The sequence below is a fragment of the Acinonyx jubatus genome, chromosome A1 (assembly GCF_027475565.1).
Source record: "Acinonyx jubatus isolate Ajub_Pintada_27869175 chromosome A1, VMU_Ajub_asm_v1.0, whole genome shotgun sequence".
Taxonomy (NCBI): domain Eukaryota; kingdom Metazoa; phylum Chordata; class Mammalia; order Carnivora; family Felidae; genus Acinonyx; species Acinonyx jubatus.
In genome coordinates, this window is record NC_069380.1 from 230165680 (window position 1) to 230188558 (window position 22879).

Here is a 22879-nt window from a genome sequence, read left to right on the forward strand (position 1 = left end):
CCAAAGGCCCCACAGCCCAAGAGCCCCCAGGAAGGGCACAGGTGATGTGGAGCGGGACTGGCCGCTCTCCCAGGGCTCCTCCCCTCCTCTCCCCTTCCCTAACGTGACGACCCCAAGAGGATGGCCTAAAATAAATCTCTGTCCAAGCCCTTATCCTCTAAACATATCCTTTGGGCAATGTACACAAATATCCCTTAACCGGTTGAGATTTTAAGCCTTTCAACCACACTCCCAGCAACTGACGCTTATTTAATGACACTTCCTATAACAGACACCTCCTTAGATCCTCCTCAAGCGCCCGGTCAGGCAGTCACGTTCACACACGCCTCTGCCACGTGCATCCGTCCCCACAGCGTGCAACAGGGGCCCTGGACCCGCTTGTGCGCCAGGTTCGTTAGAGGCGCTCGTGTCGGTTCCCAGACCTGACAAACGTGTACCTACTGTCATCACCTCCGTCAACAATTCACGCGATTATCAAGCGGAATGATACCCAATAGTTGTTTATGTATGAAGACTTGTTTATCTGGATGCTTCAGAGAGATGCTATAAACGTTAAAAAACCACCATCATATCAGGTGTCAGAAAACAGTTCTAATATACCAGAAAGTCGTATTTAAATTGCTTCATTAAAAATAAGGAATCGAGGGGCGCCTGGGTGGCTGTTGGTTAAGCGTCCGACTTGATTTAGGCTCAGGCCACGATCTCAGGGTCATGAGATCAAGTCCTGAGCCCTATGTCTGGGTCTGCACTGGGTGTGGAGCCAACTTAAGATCTTTTTCTCTCCCTCTCCCTCTGCCTCTCTGCCCCACGCATGCTCTCCCCTCCCACCCCCCAAAAAAATTGAAATAAAAAATCAAGAAACAAGAAATCAGGATGGCTGCATGAGGGTGTGGTTTCCATGAGAAAACCGGCACGAACTCCACAGTCAGCCACTCTAAAGACAGAGTGTGGCTCTGCCCCAAAAGACTGGCTTTCAATGGAGATGTGTACCAGGCATGTCCAAAGAGTAGTGACGAGAAATGAGATATTATCCAACTTAATGCTCAAAATGTACAGACTTTTTTTAAGTTCATTTATTTATACTGAGAGATGGAGCAAGGGAGCATGTGTGCATAAGCAGGGGAGGAGCAGAGAGAGAGAGAGGGAGATAGAGAATCCCAAGCAGGCTCCACGCTCTCAGCACAGAGCCCCATGTGGGGCTCGATCTCGCAAACCATGAGATCAAGACCTGTGCAGAAATCAAGAGTCAGACGCCCAACTGACCAAGCCACCCAGGTGCCCCCAGATTTACAGACTACTTTAAACTCACTTCCTTATTGGTACAAAAAATACACTTGACAAAAGAAAGTGACAATATAGGCGAAAACAAGCTTATAAGATGTTGCCAAGAAAATTAATCCCCAAAACGGAGCATCCCAAGACACCAAAAAGCCATGCTGGAAATGAGATTTTACTATAAAGAAGTGCTTTAAGTTTAGCTGCTAAGGTAATTTCCTGAGTACCCGCAACAAAGAATTCTCCAAAATAACAGAGAAACCGAGCTCTTAACCATTTGCTGCTTCAACCACAGAGGTAATGTAATAACACAAACGCTTCTGCAACACACAAACTTTCCCAGAAAGGGGCCGGGCTTCGCAGGCCTCGGTAACCACGTAACCCTGTAGCACAGAAGCAGCCGCAGACCACGTGGGAATGGACAGGCAGGCCCGTGTTCCAACAAAGCTTTATCTCCGGGATAGGTGGTGGACCAGTTTGCTGCCCTCTGTTGTCATGTAACAACAACAAAACAAACCCCCTGGTGAGTTAACATTCTACAGCACGAGGAATAAAGTAAAGCCACTTACCTGGCCGAGAAACTCGTGCAGATGCACCTGCAAATATTCTGGTGGAAGGGCAGGGATGTTCAGAGAGGCCTGTGACAGTGGGGGAACCGAGTGGGTGAGTGAGGGCTCAGACTCTGCTATCAGAGCACTCGATTGATCTCTGTTCACTGCATTCTGTTCCTGAACCTCAGAATCCCTTCTGCCTGAGTCGGCTAATCTCAGAAGTTCAACTCGTGATTCAATGTGCAATAATTCTGGTTTCACAGGATCCATCCTCTGGGAGGCAGTCGATGCTCTCTGGAGAGCTCCGTTTAATTTCTCTTTTCCTCTAGTGGACGTAAAATGCTTCGTGAGGGCAGCCCAGAGTCCGTCAATCCAGGGCTCAACCACAAGTTCTAAACTGGATTGTGGTAACAAAAAAGGAAAAAATACAAAAAGGCCTAAGTTCTCCACTTAAATGTGCAATACTAGGGCAACTGCAGTCTATCTGGCTGAGCACTATGAAGCGGTCAAAAACACTAGACATAACAATGATTCGGAATACAAAATACACTTGAGATCGAGTTAAAAACGCTATTTTGTGTTCGTCGGCACTTCAGCCACAAACAATGTCAGAACGGAAATGAAGCCATTTTAGTAATAGGTAAGAGGAATGGGATTGCTCTTAACTTTCTAAAATATAGTTGGCGATCTTTATTTTAAGCAGCTGTGACTTTAAACAGGCATGCTAAATTCCGAGGCTAACAGAACTCCCCCCAAATCCAAGTCCACTCTAATATCACATGACAATTACATAGCTCAAATGCAACTTCACTTTTTCACCTAATTTACTGCCCTTTTTTTCCCCCTAGAGATTAGACTATCACCACGAAATCACTCCAGATTAATGCTATTTTGACTAAGTATAAATAGTTCAAATCTTCAACCAGTTCTGGATATTTTTGATAAAATCTGCAGCAAGTCTGAACATAAAGGAAAAAACTAATAATCCTTTAGGAAAGTTGAGTAAATCATAGGTAGGTCTTAAAATGTGGTAGTGTATTTGCCAATAAACAAAGTAGGGTAGGCCCACAGTAACATCTCATATATTTCCTGAACTGAGAAACTTGTGGATCGGAACCTTGGAAATAACCTCCTTCTCATTTTTAGTCACAACTCAAAGGACATATCAATTAAATTCCAATTCATAAAGTTAAATGACAGGAGAAGGCACATTCCAGGCCTCTGTCTTCATAGGACTCTGGCTATAAGTTCATTAGATTCACTAGGTGCTCACAACTCAAAATTTGGTTCCACGCTCCACATCCACCCCTCCGAGCCTTTGGCAAAGCAAGTACCCAAAACTCTGAGTTCCACGACGGCCGCTCCATCGAACACGCCATTCTCAAGGCTCAGAGATATTGAGACGATGACACTGTCGCGGGAGAGCTAATGTCCATGGAGTACTGACTACGTGGCAGACATTCTTCTAAGAGGACAGCCTGTGTCAGTTTATCCAGTCCTCCCCAAAACTCTCCACAACACACACTATTATTCTCTAGTTCACACAGGGAGAGATGGTAGCACGAGAGGGGGAAGTAACGCGACCAAAGTTTCACGGTCACTAGAGGCAGTGGATAGTTCCGGATCTGGACGCAGGGATTTGGACCCCACACTGCATCCTGAACCCCTCAATGTGGTGACGGGTACGCTAATCCAGGATATCTTCTTGAAAACAATTTTAGACGAGGGTAAGTTCAAGTAAGGTGGTTAGGTTAAAAGTTTCAGAGATGCAGGTTAATACACTTAAGAATTTTAAATTTTTTTTTTTAACGTTTATTTATTTTTGAGACAGAGCATGAACAGGGGAGGGGCAGAGAGAGAGAGGGAGACACAGAATCTGAAACAGGCTCCAGGCTCTGAGTGGTCAGCACAGAGCCCGACGCGGGGCTCGAACTCATGGACCGTGAGATCATGACCTGAGCCGAAGTCGGACGCTCAACCGACCAAGCCACCCAGGCGCCCCAAGAATTTTAACACTCCATCCAGTAAATGCACAGGGAAACAATGCCCCTGACAAGACGTCAAATATGGGCTCAGGGAAAGGCCCAATGGGTTCTAGAAGAAGTTAGCAAGTAAACGGCTCTTATGAGACAAACAATGGGAGGTAACAGGATTCTGACAAAAAACCCACCAAAAAAAAAAAAAAAAATCAATATAAAGGAACAAAACTAAAAGGTGAAGACACAAGGCAACACGGTCGAGCTCTGTCACAACTAAGAACGTGCGTGCTGAGATCTGGAAGCGTCCACAGCATCACAGCTGTAGGAAATGATGGAGGGAGCGGACCCGAAGGGTGGGTTACGTGGACCCACACTCGTGCGAGGTGGCGCTATGCAGAAAAGCAAGACATTTGCTGACTTTGTCATTATTCATAAAGAAAAATCAAGTGAGTATGAATTTAATACACACACCGAGTAGGAAAAAGCAAGCAGGTATGCTGTAATCTGGCTAAAACGGCCAAAGGCTAAGTGATAAACTAAGGTGGAGCACGACATCTAGAAGACCTTTGAACAGACACATGAAGAGGATTTGAGAGGCCGCACATGCAGTGAAATACTGAACTGTAAAAACGAGAATAATCTAATGGAAGCAGGAATTCTATTTCTGGCCGGCATGGTGGCAAATGGCCATTAAGATGGCGAGGGAGAGAGCCTAGGCACCCAGAGTGCCAGGAAGGCCTCTGGTCTGTGTTCTCTGCTGGTGACGCGTGGCCTGCCGGGCGCCCTCCACGTGAGGACCTGCACGCAGTCACCCCTGTGCGCGCGGCAGAGAAGCAAGCACACGTGCTATCAAAGTTCCTAAAAAAAATGTGGACTTTCACAAAGACCTACACGCTTCAAGATAAAGATAACCGTACTGGGGCGGTTTTTCAAATTTCTTCCGGTAGCAGCTACTGAGATGGGTGAGGCACTTAAAGTCAACAGAATACGTACATCAAGCTCCGGCTGATCTCTGGCCCTAGAGCTAAAAAAGCTAAGGAAATGAAAATACCACTTTCAAAATAAAAGCTTCAGTGCTAAATCAAAAGTCATCACATTTTAGAACCTCACAGACTTTCATCAAGTACCAGCAGGGGCTGAGTGGAAACCGCACAGTCTGTCCTTACCCCACGCAGTCATCTGCGTGTCCAGTGGCGTAGAAATGCTGGGCACCGAGTTCCTGAAGTCGCTTATCGATGATTTTCCCGCCATTACAGAAGTATGTGTATTCTGAATCGCCCAGCCCTAGGAGCCCAAAAGGGGTTGTTAGTGCACCGTAAGATTTAAAGAAGGTACATAGAACAGATAGAGTATTTAAAACAACATTCTACATGCTGATTAACGAATACATAACGTATAGCTTCACGTTTTCTGAGGTTTTCCTTGAGTAATACTAAGCATGCAAACGATCGTCTTCTATCTTACCATGTTAAAGTACCAGATGCATCGAAACACAAACAAGTACTTCTTGGCCACCGTTAACAAAAATATGTTTACATGTTTGTTTACACAAATCTGTAAAAATGTGGAAACCTTAGGGGCGCCTGGGTGGCTCAGTCGGTTGAGTGTCCGACTTTGGCTCTAGTCATGATCTCATGATTCATGGGTTCGAGCCCAGGGTCAGGCTCCATGTTGACAGCTCAGAGCCTGGAGCCTACTTTGGATTCTGTGTCTCCCTCCCTCTCTGTCCCTCCCCTGCTCTCTGTCTCTCTCAAAAATAAACATTAAAAAAAAAATTTTAATGTGGAAGGAAACCTTAAAACAAGAATTAGATACGTTAAAAAAAACCCGTAACATCTGTCTTTGAAGATTTTTGTGATCTAGTGAGAGGTCTGCAAACTGCAGCCTGTGGGCCAAATAAATACCGTTCGCTGTCTTTCTTCACATAAAGTGCTGGAACACAGCCAAGTCCATCTGTGCACATAGTGTTCATGGTAGCTATCAAGCCACAACAGCAGAGGGAAGTAGTTGTTATAAAGAACACATGGTCCACAAAGCCCAAAATATTTAGTAGCTGGTCCTTTACTGATTTTACTGACCCCTAATCTAGAGCAGAGACAGGTAATATATAATCACTTGCCATGTTTCTGTGTGAGGTGAATTAGGAACTGCTTCTGTGTCTCCTGGTAAGAAAATGGACTAACATTTTCATACTTGGTTAAAAATTTAAAATTAAAATGGTCAATTTCTCACTTAATCATCTCCATGTACCTTCCCAACAAGAACATGGGAGCTTTTGGAGGGAGGGGGGCATAAACGGACTAAGAATGACCGGAAAGGTTGGGATGGGCTTCAGTCTATACTTTTTTTCAAGGAATTTTTTTAAAGCAACATGTGTTCATTCTTGAAATCAGAAAAACTTGAATAAAAACATGTAAGTACTCTAAACCCCCCTCTTATTTGAATAAGTTCTGTAAGACAGAACCTAGTCGGCGTCATAACCTCAAATTTCTGATCAGTCACTTAGCATAATCCATCCTTACCAGATACCCTCCCCAAAATAATTCTCAAAGAGCATTCAAAGAACAATACAGATCACAAGCCAGGAATATGGGCTCTGAATTCTCTCTCTGGTGTCCTATCTTGCTGAGCTGGTCTTTCTGCTCCTTTATCTTAGTTTTTTAACCTATACTTCACAGCAACTTAGATGCCAGTGTTTCCCAACCTGGGATACATATTAGAATCACCTGGGAGCTTTTAAAAACCACTGATGCCAGGGCCCCACCTCCAAGCAATTAAGTTAGAGTCACTGGAGATGGGCCCGGGTAACAGATTTCAAGGAAAACTCCCCTAGCTGGTCCTAATATGTGGCCGAGATTAGAAATCATACTAGGGGAGTGACTCCTAGGGAAATCAGATCGACCTGGGAGCCTGTTTTTAAAAAAAAACAAAAAAACACACAAAATCAATAAAACAGCATTTAAAGTTGCTCCTTCAGGGATTCCTTTTATTTTTAACCAAGTTTGGGATGGAGACTAGCCGCTGATAGTCAGAAAATGTCCCCTGGCCCCAGAGAGGCGCTGCTGTGGGGTGAAGCCAGGGGACTCATTTGCAGAACACAGCACAGTATTTACACTTACGTGTTTTACACATTTCTATAAAAAACAAACAAAAACAAGACCGCTACAGCTACACACCACGGTTTTGAAGGATACATTCAGATACCAGAAATCAAACCTGTAATAACTGAGGAGAGTCAGAACCAAAATACAGTCCGTACCCAGCAATCCATACCGCAGGTGAGCAAAGAAATCCACTGGCAGCGCCTTGTCCTGGATTTTCTTGACGAACTTGCGAGCGGTGTCGGGTGGGTCTCCCGTGCCCGTCGTAGAAATGACGACGACGAGAGGCGCCGTTTCGGTTTTCAGATCGTACTAGAAGACAAGCAGGCATGTCAGGGATCTACAGCTGTATGTAGTTTCGACTTAACGCATCGGCCACGCAACCGGCTTAGTCTCTATCCTGAACCGGTCACCTGTACTGCGCGTTGTTTAACGGCAGAGAGGGTGCGGAGCATGGTCACTCTGGGAAGGTGCACATCCCACTCCTCAGACACCAGGGAGCCTGGCTAAGTCCTCACTCCCTCAGGGCTCCGGGGGGCTGGGGATAGCGTCAGTGGTAAGCCGAGATCGTCCGTGTTTCCGTGTCTTACAGATCAGGTTTCTTCATCCTAATTCTCACCTAAATTTAAATATTCCAAGAAGAGCACTTCACCATCTCTATCATGACTCCAGAGCTCTACTGAGCATGCGGATCCAAGCTGCTTCTGAGGAATTCACTTATTTCTCAGGCGGACACAAGGATCTGAGCTAACGTTTTTCCAGGTGATTCAATGCTTACAGGACGCGGCGCAAATTGTGTATTAAACTTCTACAGTCTGTTAAAGTAACTCCACCTTGAAAAGGACGACCACGACCTAGAAGTAGAAAGCTATCTGTTTGAACTTGGATCAGGAACAGCTGGAGAAGTCAATCAGCTGGGACCGCACATGTGACTAACAAGGCACTAAAACACTCACCGAATTTTCAAGTAGCCGCTGATTTGGGTGGTGAGGCGACCCTAGGGGCCAAATCCAGGCCAGTTACACGGTGCGGACAACTCTGTTTTTGTTCCTATTCTATCATGTGGCATCCACTATGCCAACTCTGAAGTAACCACAGGATTACAGAACCTGCTGATTGGCAGTGTCCTCCAGGATGCTCCCTGCTGGCTCACCTTAGCCCTCACACATGAAGGAACCAGGTGGCTCTCCTAGGAGCAGAGTTTATAATTCAAGTGTGCTGCCGACAGTCTAGTCTTCTGAACCAGAGATGTGGGAAAGGACAGAGGAGCTTATGAACTTGAGTGTACCGGAAGGGTAACTTTTAAAATACTAAGCTAAATTTGACCCATGAGTGGCTGGTACATCATCTTGTGCTGGTATAAAAAGCTGTTAGTTGCTATGAACCGGACTGTATAAAACAGTAAAACTGCAGGACTCAATCCCACAAACTGAGAGAAGAATATACGTGTGTTATGATCTCACATAACCTAAAGTATGAACTTCTGCAGAGACTGAACATAAAAATAAGCAGTCCTTGACCTAAAGAAGCCAAATCTTCTCTAGATCCTTCCACTTCGACTTTAAATTTTATTCCACAGAACAATTACATAGTCCTTGGGGCGCCTGGGCGGCTCTGTCGGTTGAGCATCCAACTTCAGCTCAGGTCATGATCTCGCTATTAGTGAGTTTGAGTCCCGCAGAGGCTCTGTGCTGACAGCTCGAAGCCTGGAGCTGCTTTGGATTCTGTGTCTCTGTCTCTCTCTCTGCCCTCCCCCGCTCCACACACCTCCCCACCGCCACTGGCTTTGTGCACGAGCCCATGCACTTGCTCTTTCCCAAAAATAAATAAACTTGAAAAAAATTCCATGGCCCTTCATTTGCAGGAACTCTGACATGAATGCCAAGTCTTAATTTTGAGACATGGGATTTGTGAGTTGGAAAGCACACACGTGCACGCAAACACGTCTCATTTGTTGGCAAAGCCACCCCAAGAACCAAGAAAACCAAGGCAAGCATTACGACTTCTGCTTACGGTTAATAGTTACTTGCTTCGATTTGGGGGACAGTTTAGTCTAATTCATACACTTATATGCTTAAAAAAATGGCAGAAATCTTACAACACAGTTGATAAAATAAATTTCTGAATGTGGTGGGGGAGAAAAGGATTATGGTGGCATTCAGCACCTTGCTTTGCTGTTTAACATTCCCTCCCAACCAAAATACTGCAGGCACAAAACACACAATAAAAACCACATGAGTAACCACTTACCTTATCTGACTCACTGATACAGTGAAGATCTGCAGAAAATCCATGCACAAATGCTTTTTCACAGATCTCCTCTGCTATGGCCTTTGCTTGTCCCTGCTGCGTGGCATAGAGCAGCAAAAACCTCCTCATCACTTTGAGGCATATGTTTCACCTGTAACAATTACACTGAGAAAAGAAAAAAAAAAAACACAGAAAAAAGGGATTTTCTTTTTAATTAAGTAGTACACCACAGGCATTAATTCTCCCTCACAATCTTTTTCAAGTCTCCACCAATATCCACACATACAAAAGAGACTTCTCTAGATCTGTTAGCATTAATTCTCAGCGAGTCTTAAAAAGAGAGAATTCATTTAACCACGAGTGAAGCTTTAAGTTCAAGGCTCGGAAATCAGTTTCTGGGGTCAGGCTACTTGGGCTTGAATCCAGGGTCCATCATTCAAAACGAGAGAACTTCAGGAAAGCTTTTCAACTGATCTGTGTCTCAGCTCCCTCACCCTTACAATGGGGACAATTGTACCCACCTGACAAAGACGTGCTAGCTGAAAAGACTTGAACAACAGCTGAGACACGGCAGTGTTCACTACGTCTTAGATATTTTTATTTTTTAAAAAAATGTAAAGGGTCGCCTAGGTGGCTCAGTCGGTTAAGTATCTGACTTCAGCTCAGGTCACGATCTCACCGTGCCCAAGGCTGGGCTCTGTGCTGATGGCTCAGAGCCTGGAGCCCATTTCAGATTCTGTCTCCCTCTCTGTCTCTGCCGTGCTCTCTCAAAAATAAACAAACGTTAAAAAAAAAATTAAAAATAAAATTCCAATGAAAGTTGAGGATTCTGTTCCTCCATGATCCTAATGCCGAATAAACTGATCAAAGTACTGAAGTTAATCTACATACTCTGCTTTATGGCTTAATTCAATATCAAACATATGTGGGTGCACAGGTAGATACACTTACATATGTACAAAGAGAAAATATTTCCAATCCACTCAAGATAGTTTATATGTTTTCCTGGAAAAGAAAACCAGGAGTAAAATAAGGAACACTTACAGCCTCATCCAGTATCTAAAACTGGGGAACTGTTAACTTGTGGGGACAGATGTCACCAAATCAAATCTTGGCTCTTCCAGAATGAACCATCAGCAGGTTTATGCTCCTCTGACCAGTTACATCCAAGGATAAATTAAGCCACGAAAGACATGAAAAGAATTGGGTTAGATAACATGTCTAGAATTATGGGCTGTTTAGAATCATGGAATGTCCATAGGGAACATAGCCTGGTACAGAGCAGGTGCTCGATACATTGAACGAATGAACGCATAAGTACTGTAAGGATAATACACATTTGGACTCGGTGAGAACTCTGGGAATGCAGCGAGAGAGATGGAAATTGTCACCGCTTATCACTATAGCTTGGGCCCTCGAGCACTTCCTAGGCGCTGCAGAGGATGAACCTCTCGGGTCCACCAACACTTATAAAGCAGGTGCCGCGCGGCCCCGCGTTTCTCAGAGGCGGATCCCCGGCAACCACAGGCGCAGCAGCAGCAAGAGAGCCAGACCCCGCCTGCCGGCCGGGGCTGTGCTCCAAACATTCTCGAGTCCCCTCGCCCCCAGCCTAGAGAAGTGTTCGGAACAGAGACGCCCACGGGAGGGACCCAGGCCGTGGGTCAACGCCGCCACGTGGGGCCGGCTCCCGGAAGGCGGCCGCAGTCCCCCGAGCACCGGCCTCCGGGAAGCCCGCCTTCCGCTCTCTGCCCTGCGGGGCCGAGCTCCTGACCGACCCGCGAGCGCCCAGCCCGGCCGGGGGAGGGACGTGGGGACGCAGAAGCCGCTGCCCTTGCCCACCCTGGGGCGCGTCCCCCAGGCTCCAGCAGGACGGGTTGCTCACTCAGGAAACAGCCACCGCCAGGCGCTCACCTAAGGGTGACCTGCCGGAGACCCACGGGGAGAGCGGGCGCCTGCGCACTCTTGTCAGCGCCGGGGACCAATGAGCGCGGGAAGGAACTGTGCCAGTCCCAGCGCTCCGGACGCGGGGCGTGGCCTCCGTCCCCGCGCATGCGCCCGCTGCCCGGCGCTTGGGAAGGCGCGTACGGAGGCCCACGAGGCTCCAGGGTCCTCGCCGCTGCACGACCTCCCGCGGTGTGAGCGCAGTAGATGTCTCAGTGTGGTAGGTGTCCCGGCCCGGCGTGCATGGGCCCGCGGCATAGCTGAGCTGTCGGTACTGCCCGGGCCCCTCCGCTGCTCTCCAGCCGCCGCCGCCTCCCTCCCGGTGCTTTATCGAAGGTCCCTAGACGTCGGGTTTGGGGCGCCCGGCGCGTGGGTTCCTTTCATTCCAAGGAGGACTGGGTCCCCGGGGCGCCCCGTCCCCTCTGGCGCGCGCACTCCTGTTCCCAAATCTCACACGGGGTGTTTAGATCTGGACGGACCGCCCACCTTCTTCCTTTACACGCCCGCCTCCTTTATCTTCTTTTAAATCCTACTTTTTTCCCTCTTTGCCAAGCTAGATCCTTTTCTTCCTTACCACTGGCCAGGTCTTTACTCCTAGCAGAAACCAACGCCTCAGGGCTTCTTAAACGTGGTTTTGACCTTTGCTTTGCGTGGACCTATACGAATTTTGGCCATTTTAACCCGTTGCTCCTTTTGAGTCAGTTTAACCAAACGCAGTGCCTTCCGTCGACCCAACACGTTAACATGTGGGAGGCGTGTTTCGGATCTGGACTGCCCGAGGGGAATCCCAGCACCGCCACTTACTGTGTCCAGCTTGGAAGCTGGACAGAAAACTGAGGGCATCAGTTTCTTCGTCTATAAAATGACACCAGAAGTACTTCATTTATTGAGCTGTTGTGAGGGCTAAGCACTAGGGGGCACAACAGTGCATAGAAACCATAGCGATTATCATCCGTGGGTGCCAGCCACGTTTCTAAGCTGTGGGATGCTGCTACTGATCTCGGGGTGCTTGTGTTTCAGTGGGAAACTTTTGTGTGTCGTTTCTCATGAGTACTCATCCTCAGTTTCAGAAGCATTCATGTTGTTGAGCGAGTCACGTTCTCAGTATGTTTGACCGTGTTTTCTTTATTTTCTTTAGTTAGAAGTCAAGAGGAGTTGAGAATCTGATGGCATGGCTTTGATTACCTTGCGGAGGAACCTTCACCATTTATCCGATTTTCGGATACATGGAGCGCTGGCCGCTCTGAAAAATCACCCCGTAAACCATGTTCTCAAGATGGTCAAGGGGCATCTGTGTCCGTGGTTCCCTTCACTACAACCCGAGCCTTGCAGGGTCAGGTTCCATCATGCCTGTTGTAAAAAGTTCCACTCGGAAAACGGAGACGCCCTGCATCCCCTTGGTGAGCCAGTGTTCTCTCAAGCACATGACTGGGCTGGGCCTGAACAAAATCCTAAAAGCCTGGATGAACAGATGTTTTACAGGAGACTCAACGACTTGGATTCCTCAGAAGACGTGTTACGTTTTATAGGCACGCTGCAACCTTTGCCTGATAGCCTGGCAGCAGGAGCCTTGCAACGGATCTGTGAAGTGGAAAAAAAAGGTGGCAATCACAAGCTGCCAAAAGGAATACTAGAGAATGGTGTCTTTCAAGCTTTATGCGTTCGGTTCGAGCAGGAATCCCCGAGTCTGTCGGACACTGCTTTGGTGACTGCTTTGCAAGCTCTGAGTCTGTTGTACGTGGGCCCTCAGAGTAATTTGTTACTAAACCTGGTGGCAGAAAGCCGCCATCGTGTCAACAGAGGTGGCCTGGAAGTCCGCAGTCTCTGTATCCTTGGGGAAAGTCTGATTAGACTGCAGGGTCCAGGCGGTGAGACACTAGAACTGATTATATATCAACTGCAAGGGGAAAAATTGGAAACATTTGCCCCTGAGGATATTGTGGCCCTTTATAGAATACTGCAGGCATGTGCTGAAAAAGTGGACCGACACCAAGCGTTTCTAAACAAGATAAACACCTTTTCCCTGTCGGTCGTCTCCAACTTGAGTCCTGCGCTGATGAGTCAAATGCTCACTGCCCTAGTGGCTCTTGATCAAACTCAAGCGCTTCCTCTGGTTATAAAATTGGGAAAATACGCTGTGAGGCATATCCCTCATTTTACTCATGAAGAGCTCAGAAAAGTCCTGGAGGCTTTCATATACTTTGGGCACAATGACCGATTTTTTACAACAGCCCTGGAGCGACACGTGGCCTCACTGTGTCTCACTTTGGATCCTGAGGTCATCAGCACAGTCATGGAGTACTGCGGTAGGAAACAGATTCTTTCAAAACCCATCTTCGATGCAGTGGCGGAAACTTTTGTTGGCCAGTCAGAGAAATTTTCACCTCGTCAGGTTTCTGAGTTAATTGAACCGTTTGGAAAACTCAATTATTTGCCACCGAACGCCTCTGCTTTTTTCAGAAAGCTAGAAAACCTGTTACTCACTCGTTTCGATTATTTTCCACCCAAAACGTTATTGAAAATTCTCCATTCGTGTTCACTCATTGCATGCCATCCGGTCAACTTTATGGCAAAAATATTCAGCCCTTATTTTCTTCAGCAGCTGCAAGGTGAGTTGGTTATAACTTGGAGAGTGGAAAAATTAACCCTTGAATGCGTGCGTGATGTTTTCAAGTCGCACATCTACCTCTTAGCCTGAGCCGTGCGGTGCCTTTGATTTCTCTTCCATAATAACTTAAAGAAGACATGTGACGTTTCAGATGCCAGTGTAAATACGGAGTTAAAGAATGATGGAGCACGGCACAGAGAAAACCATTTCGGGTACACAGACTGCTGAACTGAGTCTCGCGGGGACATGGTGTGGCATCGGTGATAGTCATGCCAATATGTCGGAAGCCACAACAGCAACTGTAGACTCCCCTGTTCAGAAAGGGTGTGGGTCATCTTCAAGGCCACCCAAATAACGTCAGATGTCTGTCTCCACTGCTAAAGGAAATTCTCACTAATTTTAACATATCTGTTGACTTTTCATTATAGCTTGAATCCCTCAGAAGTTCAAATGAGATAGCATTGGGGTACCTGGGGAGCTCATTCAGTTGAGCATCCGACTGTTAACTTCGGCTGAGGTCATGATCTCACGGTTTGTGAGTTCGAACCCCGCATCGGGCTCTGTGCTGACAGCTCAGAGCCTGGAGCCTGCTTTGGATTCTGTGTCTCCCTCTCTCTGCCCCTCCCCTTCTCATGCTCTCTCTCTTTCTCTCAAATAAAACTTAAAACAAAAAAGTTTAAATGAGATGGCATTTGATGGCAAGCCAGAAGGCATGGTTAACTCTGACAAGTTCTTCCCCGAGTGCCATTTATTTTATTTATTTAAAAAAAATTGTTTAATGTTTATTTATTTCTGAGACAGAGAGAGACAGAGCATGAGTCGGGGAGGGGCAGAGAGAGAGGGAGGCACAGAATCCGAAGCAGGCTCCAGGCTCCGAGCCGTCAGCACAGAGCCCGATGCAGGCTCGAACCCACAGACCGCAAGACCATGACCTGAGCCGACGCTCAACGGACTGAGCCACCCAGACGCCCCTCCCGAGTGCCATTTAATAGTACATTACTTCCAGAGTGATTAGTGTACATCGTCCATTCGTGATGTTCCTTCACAAACCAAATTCAAACTTACCTACAACTGGAATGCTTCTTGTTTCAGGGGAAGAATCGTCCGTGGACAGACTGAGCCTCGCACAGCTGACCCAACTGTTCCTAACCTCAGTGCTAGAATGCCCTTTCTATAAGGTAAAAGCAGGGGTCCTCTTAACCTTATTTCCCTGTGGGGGCGGCTTTCTTTTGTGTCTCCCTCCCCATCTTTTAAGTTTTTCCTCTTTTGATCTGTCTCAGTAGCCTCATCAGAAAGCAGAGCTTTCATTCACTCCAACTTACTTTCCCACTAGGTAGCCTTCTCTTTGATAAATTGTCCCCATACCTGTTCTCTTGTGTTGGAAGTACCCATTTCCAGTTGCGTAAGGTTTCTTGGGAGGTTCTGTGGGGTGCTGCCGGCACATGAGTCAGAGCGTCCTGGATGCGCTCTGAGGGCCTTGAAGGGCTTGCACTCCCCACAGCTGTTAGATAGTAAATGTGAATCCCTCGTTCGGTTAGGCCTGAGCAAATCCTAAACTGTTTCAAGTACATTTCTACGCCAAGCCAGAAGTTTCACTCTCACCTGATAGGTGGAGTTGGTGCTTCCTGTCTAGTACCCCAGAGATTCGTTCTTGTAACTTAATCCAGCACCTTGGTTAAGATCACACATGGCCTCTCCAGACTTGCTCATCCCTCCCTTGACTGAATCACATTTAAGACTAGCTCATTTTCAGGGCGCCTGGGTGGCTCAGTCGGTTGAGCATCCGACTCTTGATTTTGGTTCAGGTCATGATCTCCCAGTTTGTGAGTTCGAGCCCCACATTATCGGGCTCTGCGCTGACAGCGTGAAACCTGCTTGGGATTCTCTCTCTCCACCCCACTACTGCTCATGAGCACAGGCTCTCTCTCTCTCAAACTAAACATTAAAAACAAAAACAAAAAGCAGCTCATTTCAGATTAAGAAGGAAGAATGGAAAGGCACTCCTATTTTCTTCTTTAAAACAGCTTCAACAGGGACTCCTGGCTGGCTCAGTCAGTAGAGCATAGGACTCTTGATCTCAGGGTAGTGAGTTCAAGCCCCATGTTGGGCGTGGACCCTACTTAAAAAAACAAAACAGCTTTAACAGTAGTAAGGCATAGAAAAGTAAATGCTACTTACCTCAGCTTCCCTCCATCCCTGAAGGAGTGGTGTTAGCAGTTTTATGTACAAAGGTGCACAAATACATGAACACTCCTGTTTCTCTCTTTCCTTGGAACGGGGCTCTTCCGAGGACACTTGGCTCTAATATGCCCAGTCTACCATGGACGTTCCTCGAGGGCAATGCATGAAGATTAAGTGCATTCTTTTTGTTTTTCAATCTAGAGACTAGACTGCGGACTAGATTCTGGACTACTGGCAGATGTGTTTCCCCTGATAGTTGGAGATGTCCCTTTACCTATCGTTTCTGTTGCGGAGCGTGGTTAGTCCCTTGAATCATTGTCATTTGACTCCGTGGAAAAGTACCGTGTCACATGTTTAAATTGCATCTTGAGCTGAGCCTATTTTCACAATGCTTATTGGTCGATTTGCTGTGAATTACCTCATTATCTCCTGACTCAGATTCCTATTGGTTGTCTTTTTTCTTTCTCTTTTTTTTTTTTTATCCTAGAACACATTGTGAGATAGAGATATTAGCGCCTATGTATGTTGCACATACTTGGTCCTAGTTTTTGTTCTTCATTTGGGGGAGGGGGGCTTGTAGCTTAATATTGTTTATGATCTCTATTTGCTCTACAGAAATTTTCAAGTTGTCTATAGTCAAATGTATCCATCTTTTATGGTTTCTGGGTTTCCTCTCTCTAGAATATTTTACCATTCCTAAGGTAATACACATATTTTACTAAATTTTTAAAAATGCTCCTTTCCCTTACTGTATTTATAGCACTTTAACCCACCTGGAATTTATGGCAGTCCTCAACATGTGCTAGAACTTTCACTTGGTTATTTTCTGGATGGATTACCGGCTGTACCATTTATTACGTAGCTCTCCTTCTCCTGGTAAATTGAAATGTCACCCTTATCACATTGTCCTCTGTTAAAAACATGAGTGTCCTTAAGGCCCTTAAAGCAATTCTAAGAGTTCCAAAGAGATATTTCTTGAGCTGCAAGAGCACTGTTGTTTCCTCCCTTCCTCCCTCCCTCTCTTCCTTCCTTTCTTTCTTTCTATGACCACGGACTACTTTTAAAACACATTTAGGAGCACCTGGGTGGCTCAGTTGGTTAAGCGTCCAACTTCGGCTCAGGTCATGATCTCATGGTTCATGAGTTCGAGCCCTGCATCGGGCTCTGTTCTGACAGTTCGGAGCGTGGAGCCTGCTTTGGATTCTGTGTCTCCCTCTCTCTCTCTGCCCCTCCTCCCTCATGCTCTGTCTCTGTCTCTCAAAAATAAATAAATGTTAAAAAAAAAACCCACACATTTAAAAGATCTATCGAACTATTGGATTTGAGCTATCGCAAGAATATTTTTCTGTTGTCATTTTGAGGAAGGTATTTGTCCTTAATCTGGAAAAGTATCCTGCTTATAGAGTAATATTGATCAGACTTATTCGCAGGTAACCTTGTTTTATTTTCTAGTTTTGGATCGTATCTTCCTTTCTCATGTTTAAACATACAATTTTCAGGGTCGGAAACTTCTTCCTAAATATCAAGTGAGGTCATTTCTTACTCCGTGCTGTTCTCTGGAGACGCCTGTGGATTTTCAGCTTTACAAATCTGTGAGGATTGGACTGATTGACCTTCTGGGCGCAAGAACGTATTTTGCTTCAAAAGTGTTAACGCCCTATTGTTATACAATAGGTAAGTACTTGGGAGTCTCCTTTACCAGGCTTGGCTTGCTGTCCTCTTTGGGAATATGCAGGACTTCGCAGCCACTGGAAGGTCAGGAAATATAAAACGGAGTTGGCCCTTCCCGGAAGGCAAATTGGAACCGTGGGCCGTGGAGTCCAGATGCGTGGGGGGCGTCCCACCTGTTAGCCACGTGGTAGGGGAATGTCTTTGGGCAGAGTAATCTTTTTCCGCTTGCTCCTTTTCTGTAAAATGAGAGTACGAAGAGTAGTGACCCAGACTTGCTTAAGCACTGAGTGAGTGATACCCCGAGCATAGCAAGTGCTGGGTAATCATTAGCCAGTATAATTGCTGTGCCACTCTAGGTCAGTGCTGTCCGACGCCCTAGCCAGGAGTACCTGTGACTACTTAAATTTACGTTAGTTACAGTTTAAAAACCATCCAAAGTTCAGTTCCTTGGTTGCCCTGGCCACATGTCAAGGGCTCAGAACCACAGGTGGCTGGTGGCAGGCGTGCTGGAACAGCAGAGGCGCAAACATGTGATCACGGCGGAAAGTTCTGTTGGGTGGGGCTGACGGGAGAGTTCACGTCCTTCTGCCCTTAACAGTGTTTTAAATGAATGACTGCAAGAAAATCAGCTCCGAGGAGGTAGTGTTTTATAGGCTTCAGGACGTCGTAGCTCACTTCCCTCCTCCTTTAGAGCTCTTTTCACAAAGAGAATAGCAGGACATCAGAGGGGAGGAAGTGGGGGTCTGCCGTGCCCAGCGACCACAGAGTGGGGCGCAGGAGGCTTTGCCTACCCTGGAGACTCTGGGAGACTCCGTGGTGAAAGTTGCGACTTGTATAGGCCACAGTCTGGCTTTGCTTCCTGTCTGGGGTGAAGGGTTCCCAATACTCACCTCAAGGAGAGAGAGGAAGTACGTGCAGTTCTTATCACACCCGGCACCTTGATTTAGTGGCTGAGCCTTCTGAAATTAAGGCTGACTTGGTTGATGGTAGAGCTGGTTACGTTAAAATTCTCACCATGGTCTGGTGTGGTCATTTCTTTGCAGCCTCCAGCGCAGCTGGTAAATTGCAGTGTGGGAGAATTCAGAACAGAAGGAGGAGGAGGAAAGGAACGTAGTGTTTGTGAGGGTATCACACGGAGAATGTTTCCTTTCTTCTCTCACCAGATGTGGAAATTAAATTAGACGAAGAAGGATTAGTATTGCCATTTACGATTGATGAAGATGTGCATAAAAGGTAAAGAAAGCTGGTGCGGTTTTTATGTTACAAAACTTGTTGGGATTAATAATCGATGGTGTTTTCTTTTTTTTTTTTAATGTTTATTATTTTTGACAGAGAGAGAGGCCATGAGCAGGGGAGGGGCAGAGAGAGAGGGAGACACAGAATCTGAAGCAGGCTCCAGGCTCTGAGCTGTCAGCACAGAGCCTGACGCAGGCTCAGACTCACCGCGTATCATGAACTGAGCCAAAGTCGGACACTCAACCGACTGAGCCACCCAGGCGCCCGTCGATGGTATTTTCTTAAGAAGGTGGGAAAACAGGAGTGGCTCAGTGGGTTAAGCATCCGACTCTTGATTTTGGCTCAGGTCATGATCTCACAGTTCCTGGGTTCAAGCCCCACACTGAGCTCTTTGCTGTCAGTGCAGAGCCTACTTGGGACTGTCTCTCTCTCTCCCTCTCTCTCTGCCCCGCCCCCCCCCCCCAAATAAATAAATAAAGCATTAAAAACATGGTGGGAAAATAGACATGTTTCTAGAAGTAAAGACACTACTGAACAGCATCCCAATTTTGGAAATTCCTTGTAACAGAAACATTAATATTAATAAGATTGCTTTCTCAGCATATTAAAGAATGGCACACTCATGATTTATTTGAAAATAACATTGACACACAGGAATAGCCGAATCCCAAATAAACACTTTCCACGAAAAATGTATAAATATTTTGGATTGTTTTAAGAACTAAGTTTCTCCGTCGGATTTTTCAGGTTAGCACTATGCATTGATGATCCAAAAAGATTTTCTCTGAATAGCAGACACTTACTGGGAAAGGAAGCTATTAAACAGAGACACCTGCGCCTTCTTGGTTATCGGGTTGTTCAGGTAGGAATTCACCTGTTTTCTTCTCCCCCAAAGCAACTTCTAATTTAGATGTGTTTTCTCCAGAGGGCTAGGTGGTCTGCCAGCCCAGTGGACCACGCATCTTACATCTAGTTTAAAGGCCAACTTTGAGCATTATTTTCCCAGTTAAAAAAAAAAAAAATCCCTGTATTTATATTTTGAAATACAGAACATTCAGACCCACAGTTTTCTCAAGTGCGGCATCCGTATACCCTTTCTAAGCTATACTAACCTCTGCTTCTAGGATTACTGAATTCTTAGAGCACCTGTTTTGCTTTAATGTCCCTCTGATTGAATGAATAGAAATAGCCAAGATGACCCCGTTAAAACCAGGATCATCATCGTACTTTTAAGCTTCAGCCCTTATTTGTGTTTGTCTTGTCAATCTCTTAGCGAGGCAGTCTGTGCGGAGTCAGCAGCGAATGTTCATGGAGCTTCCCGGACTGTGTGTTCCCGGTCTGCTGGTCTGCTCTCTGCTGTCCCGTCTGCTTACTTTTTTCCACTGCATAGTTTACCTACATCCCCAGATTAACGCTCCTGAAACTGACATGCCTGTGTGTGTTGAGAAACCTTTACTGTTCCTTTACTGCTTACAAGATGAAGTGGAAACCCATCTGCATCTGGGCATCCAAGACCCCCCACGGTCGGCCCGTGCTCAGCGGTCTCTTTCACACCCCTGCCCCCCTCCGCTCTCTTGCCTCTCTCCCTTTGGCCCCGCTGCTTCCCGCAGAGGACTGGTCTCGCCACTCTGCGCATCCAAATTCTGGCTCGGGCTCCCCTTCCGCCCTGACCCGAAATGTGAGCCTCTCTCCACGTGAGACGCCCGTTCTCTCTGCATGTTCTGCGGCTCGTTTGCTGAGTCGCACTGGGTGCTGGGCACCCTCGCAAGCACTGGGGAGGCCCGCCGAGCAGCCGTGAGCTCTGCCTTCCAGGAGCCGTGGCGGAGGGTTCGAGGGACCGAAACACCAGGGTGACTTCAGAACATGACGGATTGTGTGATGTATTCTATTTCCCTCCCTTTACAGATCCCCTATTATGAGATTGAGATGCTAAAATCAAGAGTTGAATTGGTGGAATATTTGCAGAGAAAACTATTTCCTCACAACGTGGGCGTTCGTTGGTAACAAGAAGGAATACTGGCTTCAGGACTCGGTGAACCAACTTGTGTTTTCTTGGGACTCAGTACAAAGAGGGATGGAAGTTGTGAGTTGGCCATGATCCGGAAAGGGTCTGTGGTTTTCCTTACACCGTGTATACGCTTACCAGTGGTAAATTTAAAATAAATTTTTATTTTTATTTAATACTAGTATTATACTTTTATACACAAAGCAATTGATCAAGTACAATAAAGAAATGTAATGAGGGGCACCTGGGTGGCTCAGTCGGTTAAGCGTCCGACTTCAGCTCAAGTCACGATCTCACGGTCCGTGGGTTCGAGCCCCGCGTCGGGCTCTGGGCTGATGGCTCGGAGACTGGAGCCTGCTTCGGATTCGGTGTCTCCCTCTCTCTCTGCCCCTCCCCCGTTCGTGCTCTGTCTCTCTCTGTCTCAAAAATAAATAAATGTTAAAAAAAAAATTAAAAAAAAAAAGAAATGTAATGAGTATTATTTTTGTTTTGTATTTTAGAGGGGGCGTGTGTGTGTGCGTGCAGGAAGGGGTAAGGGGCAGTGGGAGAGAGAATCCCAGGCAGGCTCCACACTCAGCATGAAGCCCGACTCCGGGCTCTATCCCGTGACCCTGGGATCATGACCTGAGCCAATATCAAGACGCTGACGCTCAACTGACTGAGTTGCCCAGGCATCCCAGGTGTGCTTATTTTTAAATCTTTGTTTTGCAGTAGCCGCTAACTGAAAATATTTTCTTTCAAGATCTTTGTTAACACTTGTAACAAATATAAGGACGAAAAGTTTGTCTCCTGTTCCTTTGTTAGAGGCAGTCTCATAGTAAGAGAAGGAATAATGAAAAAGAGGATTATGGATATAACGTGTAATTACAGAATTATGCAGAAATAACCCTGTAGTTATGAAGAAAATGGTTTCCATTGGAATGGGAGCCGTTTGGTTCTTTTTAAGGGATAAAGACATAAAAGGTCATTTCTTTAAAAAAATTTTTTTTTAACATTTATTCAATTTTTGAGAGACAGAACAAGCAGGGGTGGGGCAGAGAGAGGGGGAGACACAGAATCCGAAGCAGGCTCCAGGCTCTGAGCTGTCAGCACAGAGCCCGCCGTGGGGCTCAAACACATGAAACACGAGATCATGACCTGAGCCGAAGTCTGACCCTTAACTGACCGAGCCACCCAGGCGCCCCAAAGGTCACTTCTTTAGGCAGGGTTTCGGGAGGGGCATTTGATTGGAGAGAGAAGCTTTTGAATTTTGAATCCGGAATCAATCGTGTTGTCTCCCATTGAGTGCAGATGCGTCCTCCTCCTGTCCCGTCCCGTCCCACTGGGGTCAGGTTAAAGTGTTGGGGGAAAAGAGGACATGGAGGCCGGCTGGTGGAGCAGAGAGAGCTCGGACAGGAAGCCGCTGCTATCCCGTGCTCAGACCGCGCACCCGTGCTGAGCACTGCAGCCCACACTCCTGTGGGTCCCTGGCCTTCTGAGTCGGGTGTGGTTCCCACTCGTTGGTTATGGGCCAGCTTAGCCAGCTTGAGCGTCCCACCCCTGTCAGGCATCACAAGCAACAGGTGAAGATTTGAGTCTGGTCTTGAGAAGCAGTAAGAGCACAGCTGCAAAGAATCCAGCCCGGGTTTGAGTTCCAGCTTTTCCTCTTGCCTCCTGATGGCCTTGGGCCTCCGTTCCACCCGAATCCTCATCAGTAACGAAGGGCTTCTGAAAAGTTTCCTAGGGCGGCCACAACTAAGTGCCACACAACACAAGTTTATTTTCTCATGGCTCTGGGGCCCTGGAGTCCGCAATCACTGTGTTGGCAGGGCTGCGCCCCTTGGGCGGGCCCCAGGGGAGAGTGTCCTTGCTTCTTCCAGCTTCTTGGAGGCCTGGGCTTCCCTGGTGTGCGTCAAGGTCAGTCCAGTCTGTCTCCGTGTTCACATGGCTGTCGTCCTTGCGCGCGCGCGCGTGTGTGTGTGTGTGTGCGTGTCTGTCTATACATGGTCGTCTCCCTGTGTATCCATTTCTGTGCCCAAATTCCCCTTTTCCCAAGGACTCAAGCCATATGGGATTGGGGCCCACCCTAACGACCTCATCTT

General features: G+C 46.8%; 2 protein-coding genes across 6 annotated transcripts in view; one reads left to right on the top strand and one right to left on the bottom strand.

Annotated features, from left to right (window-relative positions):
* The window catches only part of MTRR (5-methyltetrahydrofolate-homocysteine methyltransferase reductase), a 31257-nt gene extending 20056 nt beyond the window's left edge, over window positions 1–11201 (bottom strand). For 3 of the 4 annotated variants that reach the window (XM_015068049.3, XM_027074124.2, XM_027074110.2), the window contains exons 1-5: window positions 11068–11201; window positions 9157–9321; window positions 7065–7218; window positions 4972–5089; window positions 1845–2223 (exon numbers count right to left, since the gene is read on the bottom strand). In XM_015068049.3, coding sequence (XP_014923535.3) covers window positions 1845–2223; window positions 4972–5089; window positions 7065–7218; window positions 9157–9285 — 780 coding nt within the window. In that variant the 5' untranslated portion in view covers window positions 9286–9321; window positions 11068–11201. Of the gene's footprint in view, window positions 1–1844; window positions 2224–4971; window positions 5090–7064; window positions 7219–9156; window positions 9322–10107; window positions 10558–11067 lie in introns of those variants that run through there. The other variant, XM_053202235.1, reaches the window with a different exon arrangement.
* Window positions 11195–21242, top strand: FASTKD3 (FAST kinase domains 3). 2 transcript variants are annotated; one of them, XM_027074137.2, is made up of 7 exons: window positions 11202–11317; window positions 12236–13706; window positions 14798–14883; window positions 17386–17560; window positions 18721–18790; window positions 19541–19655; window positions 20699–21242. In XM_027074137.2, exons 2-7 carry the CDS (start codon window positions 12269–12271, stop codon window positions 20795–20797), a joined length of 1983 nt encoding a protein of 660 aa, XP_026929938.1. In that variant the 5' UTR covers window positions 11202–11317; window positions 12236–12268; the 3' UTR covers window positions 20798–21242. The 2 variants fall into 2 exon arrangements, 1 of the variants encoding a protein (XP_026929938.1); XR_003425387.2 differs by lacking the exon at window positions 20699–21242 and having other exon boundaries at window positions 11195–11317; window positions 18601–18790; window positions 19541–19619.
* Window positions 21243–22879: the final 1637 nt, after the last annotated feature.